The 5,860-nt window shown below is 45.4% G+C and overlaps 1 protein-coding gene across 1 annotated transcript; it reads left to right on the top strand.

The window, feature by feature from the left end:
- Window positions 1-4,522: 4,522 nt before the first annotated feature.
- On the top strand, window positions 4,523-4,942 carry LOC134463080 (transcription factor HES-5-like). The gene is given in 3 exon segments (XM_063216318.1): window positions 4,523-4,562; window positions 4,565-4,641; window positions 4,754-4,942. Coding segments are annotated over 3 exon segments (297 nt in total). The 3' UTR covers window positions 4,934-4,942.
- Window positions 4,943-5,860: the final 918 nt, after the last annotated feature.

A 5,860-nucleotide genomic window follows, 5' to 3' on the forward strand; every position in this document is an offset into this window, starting at 1 on the left:
ACTTGCAGTAATTGATCACCTCTTGATACCACTTGGGCCAGTAAAAGCGCTTAGCAACTCTGTCAAGTGTCTTCTGCTGCCCTAAGTGTCCTGACCAGGGGATACTGTGAGCAAGGTGAAGAACTTTGGACCTCAGTGACTCAGGGACTACAATATGCTCTGCTTCCTCAAACACACACATCAGCACACCATCTCTCACAACAAAGCATTCTTTTCCACACACGGTAGCCTTCATGACATCCTCCTCACTCACAACTTTCTCAAAACAAGACTTAAGTGTAGGGTCAGCTTTCTGAAGGTCTTTGAAATCTGCACTGTCTATCACATCGCCATCTAGTGGTGGAAGGGGCAACTGCTCCTGCACTGGAGTACCTAAAAACTTGTCCCTTCTCTTCAGTGACCTAGACTTTTTGGGCTTAGCAACAGGCTGTGTGACTGGAAACGGTAGCTCCGCCAACTCAGCTTGAACTTGTAAACGCGTAGTAACAAAAGCAGATGCTACAGGTACCGACTTCTCCAGCAACTCAATCAACACGGGCACATCCTGGCCTAACACAATGGGATACGGCAGTGAATCCATTATGCCAACATTTAGCAGATACCTCTGGCCATCAATCTCCATGTCTACATTAACTGTCGGGTGTTCAGTTTCATCTCCGTGGATACACCTCACCCTCACTCTGCCAACAGTAGCATAATCTGCAGGGTCAAGACAAGCGCTTCTTACAAATGTCTGGCTACTACCAGTGTCTACGAGGGCCTGCAAAGTCCTACCTCTGATGGTGACAGGAACTAGCGTGTCAGTGGAGCTAGGTGTAGGCATGGATGTGTGAGATGGTGTGTAACACAAGCTGGCGTTGCTAACAGAGAGTAAGGGACAGTCTGGCTTGATATGATTGGGTTGATGACAGTTATGGCAAACTATGTTGGGCCTGGGCTTAGACTGTGTGCTGGGCTGGGAATTGGGGTTATGGGAGCTATAGGACCTATTGAACACACGACCGCCACCCACAGACTTACTGGAAGGCTGACGCGTTGGTTGCCTCGGTGGTGGTTGGCCCCGCCTTGCCGTGGTGTCGTGGGCGCCGAGCTGGTAGGTCCCTCTGTGGCGTCGAGCTGCGATGAAGGCTTCTGCCTGGTCCGCGGCTTCTTTCGACGTCACCGGGTTGCGCTCCTTGACCCATATCCTCAGCTCCGGGTTCAGCATACGCAGGAACTGCTCCAGTACAATGGCGTCCCCGACTTCAGCTTTAGTCTTCTGCGCCGGGCACATCCACTTGGTGTACAGGTCACTAAGGCGTGCCTGCAGCTCTTTGGCAGTCTCTCCGTCCAGTAGCGTCATGGACCGGAATCTGTGTCGGTAGGTGTCGTTGTTAATCTCAAACTTGGCCAGTATGGCCTCTTTGACTTTAGTATAGTCCATGGTGTTGTCAATATCCATTGCGACATATGCCGCACGGGCTTTCCCTGTCAGCAGGGGCACAAGGTAAACAGCCCAACTGTGTCTTGGCCATTGGTTAGCCAAAGCGAGTCTTTCAAAAGTTGTTAAATAATGTTCGATATCTTCGTCTTCTTTGTATGGTGTCATCTTGGGACGACTCCAGCCATAAAACTCAGATGGGGTTACGCTCACCGACCTTGGAAGATCTGGCATAGGGGTGACTGAGCGTGTGTAGAGCTCGCCCCGCCCTGGTGAGACGTCATCTGGCGTAGCGGGCTCCTGAGATCGCCCCGTCGCTAACCTTGGTGCATCAGATGCATCGTGGGCTGGACTCTGTTGCTGCTCCTCCCGTCTTTGGTTGTGGTCTTCTGGTACACCGGGCTCTCGTGCGACTGGATCTGGTAACTGGCTCGTGGCTCCCTCTGCTGGACGTTGGTCGAAGTGCTCTCCGCTCACAAGCATCTGGAGTTGCTGGAACTGGTGTTGCATTGATCGCCACTTCTGGTCCTGGCGCTCCTCCCTGGCTTGCTGTGATTGGATGAATGAGCGTAGAGTCTCCTCTAGTCTGGACGTCCGGTCATCTGGGGGTGCAGAATGGGGCCTGGAAGCCATGTTGTCCTCTGTCGCCGTCTGGTGTGCAGTCAACTCTGCTGATCTGCTTCTCACAGCATTTTGTTGCAGACTGGCCTGCTGTGACATCGTTGGGTGCCACCCTCTTTTGACACTGGAAAAACACCGCTGCCACCACTTGTGAAAGGTAGAGTGTCGAGGGGTCTTGGAATGGCACCAAAAATGCTCCAACAGACAAAAACTGCGTCGACTGAGTTTTATTTTTCTTCACACCAGGAGTGATATTTACAAGAGGGTCCAAGTGTCCAAAAGGTAAGTATTCAAAAAGAAAAATATTTACAAAAAATATATATACAAAAATAATAACAAAAAGGTCATAATCAAAATATCTCTTCAGCAGAGAAAAATGCTTTGGCATAGCATATAACTACTCACATGTAAGGTAACCTTCACCTACCGACCTCCTTGAGCAAATGAGGAGTCGGACCTTTTAAGCAAAAGTTTTCCCGCCCTGGCCACTGGACTAATCCATTATACCACATAAGCCAGGGGGGACTTGCAAACAGAACTGAAAATAACTAAATAAACTCTATAAAACGGTAACAAACATATAATAACTAAATCAGGCCTTTAACACAAATCATAACAAATGAATGCATCAAGAAATAAAGCAACAAAAAGCAAAAATAAAGATAATTGATTTTGCAGCGCGCAGCGCTGCCAATGAGGGAACTCGCCCATGGATATATGCGCACTGAATCATGCCCTCGGTTTCTCTCACCAGACCCGGAAGAGCTGCAACACTGCAGGTAAGTTTTAAACATTACAGAAACACTTGGTGAGAGCTAACAGGCTTAAACAGTGAACACAAAACATTTAGGAGGTGGTATGCTTTACAAACATGATGAAGGGGATTCGTGACATATAAGCATTTCGCGGACAACACTGTGTTTGTGTTTGATGTCGCAGCGCGAGGTGTATGGCGTGTGTGACTATGTGGAAGCGCTTAGCGTGTGTAATATGTTTGTCATGTCGCGGTTATCATGTGTGCACCCATGAGACTGCAAACATTAAAACAACACATCGCAAGATGTTAATAACAATGTCCCAACATATAAATAAATGTCCAATGCGCTGCGTTTCAGCCGCGGGCTCATAAGAGGTGAGAGAGGGGAAAGCGCTTTGGCGCCAGTAAAGTTTAAAAGCGTCCGCCTGGACGCGGTGGTGACGCGCCCATAAGCCGCGTCATCACAGGCTACTACTGATCGTGTTTGGAGACAATGCACATGTGTCTTTTCCTCTTTTTTTTCTTCTGAGGTCAAATATAATTTGAAACACCTAATGCAGGACTCAAACAAACTAGTTTGATCCTTGGGCTTGAGAACTGTCTCCAATGTTATTTTACACAATTTGAAAAGCAGTAAAAAAAAATAAAAAAATAAAAATTAAAAAAAAAAAAAAGAAAGAAAGTAAGAAAGAAAGAAAAAAAGAAAGAANGAAAGAAAGAAAGAAAGAAACGTCATCAGTGACGTGTTTAACCCAGAAGTCATGTAGGTATGGCTCCCCTACAGATGGCCTGCCATGATCAAGGCACACTTCTATTGTTCACTGGAGGCTCTTGTCAATGGGAAGAGTGTGGGAAAGCTTGGAGAGGAGACTCTCAGTAGTTTGGTCACAAGCATCAATAGTCCCACCGGAGAACTTGACCCATCCACAGGGGAAAAGGCACGCGCTGCTTTAATGAAATTCTGTAACGCCATGATGGTGACATCTTCCACACTATAACTCTAGTTCTCCACTGGGTCGGATTGGATATACATTATAGAATACATGAAAATAAAATCCATACTCAAATGAAAGCAGGCCTATCATTTTTTAATCATGCAATCGGCACCATTTTATTCAGTATATAATCCTTATCCATTTTATACCTGTAGCCTACATGTTCTTGCATCTTTAGAATACTGTATGTCGTTTCAATGCGACTGAACTGGCCCTGCCGTGGCCAACCGGTAGGGCTCTCGTCTATGCGGCTGACTTGGGTTCGATTCCCGGCCCGGGTCCTTTGCCGAACCGTCCAACATTGGATAACACTAAATAACATCCTTGTCTTAATTTCAGATCAAACTCCTGTGCAACTGTATTTTTACATACATAGGCCTACATGATACTGTGGAATAACTCACTGCATTATCTGAGACGGCAGTTTCAGAAGTGTGTGTAGTAGTGAGAATGGCATGTGCCATAACTTGTGTGGGCATGGCTAACCCCAGCATCAGGCATCATATTAAGTCTCCTCTCAGGGTCAGTCATTTCCCACATCCACACAGTGGCTCTGTGGGTCTCTCTCCATCACCCCAACCCAGCACCTGTTCCCCTGAGGTTTGACCTTTGACCTCCACACTCCTCATTGTCCTCTGCAGCTCAGCCATTGGCTACTGACTGTGAGAAACTCCAACCAGCCCAAGACCCACACATTCACATGGAGATTTGGGAGTATAAATAGGGGACATGAAGCCAGTGCTGATCAGATTCACTCTACAGAGAGATCTACTACAGCTGCAGCTATGGCTCCAACAATCACCACTACAGCAGACCACCCAAAGGACTACATGAGTCTTTCCCACAAGGTAAATAGTAGAACTTTGACCTTTTTTAAAATTGATATCATTTTGTTGTATATTTTACAATGAAATAGTTGACTGAACATATGTATTAATGGTGCCTTCTTCATCTTTACAGCTGAGAAAACCAATTGTGGAGAAGCTGCGCAGAGATCGCATCAACAACTGCATTGAGGAACTGAAGGCTCTCCTGGGTCCACAGCTCCTGAACCAGCAGCCCGAGACCAAGCTGGAGAAAGCCGACATCCTGGAGATGACCGTTTGCCTGCTGAAACACACTCCCATGGAGCTGTGCTGAATCACTTGCAGACCCTGAAGATGTCCTCCAAAGAAGTCATGGAGGAGTCAGTCCTGTCCCAGACCAGAGCGTTTGACCTGCACATGCTGGGCAAAGAGAACATTCCAACCAGGAGCTCCCCCTGGAGGCCTTGGTAGAACACTACAGTGAAGTTCACACTGAACTCGTCAAGACCTTCCCTCTTCGAAAGATTAACTTTGTTTATTCCTGTGAATGCAGCCATTATTTTGTTATTTTCAATGAAAATAAGTTTAATATGTTTCCAGATGGAAACTTGCAAAGCAGAGCTGATAATAGTCAGCCATATTGTTTACTTCCTCCATGTTGCTATGCAATAACAAGATGATTTACATTTTGTTTCTATGAAACCTTGTTATGGTTGTTGGAAAAATGTTCCCAATTAAGGAATGCTGATTTAATTTTCATGGCTTTACATGACAATTGTTTTATACTGACTGTACACTATATGACCAAATGCAATGTCTTGTTATTTTTTATGCTTCGGTTTTGAAGCAACATTTTGTGTCGAAAGAGGCACCATTTGTACTGATAACATAGGCCTATCTGGTATCAAGATATACTACACTTTCTTAATATTTAAGAAGACAAAATAAAGTCGTTTTAAAGACTGCTACCTGTCAAACAATGTTTTTATGCTCTATGAAAAGCTTATATATGAAGCTGCCAGTGTCTTTCATAAAGACATGTTTGTTTGTTTCTGTGAAGAGACTACTGAACTAATGTCAAGACAACTGTTCTGCTTTTGAGGAACATGTTCAGTCATTGTACATGCTTGTGTCACATAAGCAAGAAATTATTGTTTGCTTCACTGAAGCAGGAGATTGAATAAAAATCCTTTCTCAATGCACTACATTTGACTTTGTTCTTCTTACTGAAATCTCCCAATCAACACAGCTTTTTGAGAAA

This window comes from Engraulis encrasicolus, chromosome 14, assembly GCF_034702125.1.
Source record: "Engraulis encrasicolus isolate BLACKSEA-1 chromosome 14, IST_EnEncr_1.0, whole genome shotgun sequence".
NCBI classification, from domain to species: domain Eukaryota; kingdom Metazoa; phylum Chordata; class Actinopteri; order Clupeiformes; family Engraulidae; genus Engraulis; species Engraulis encrasicolus.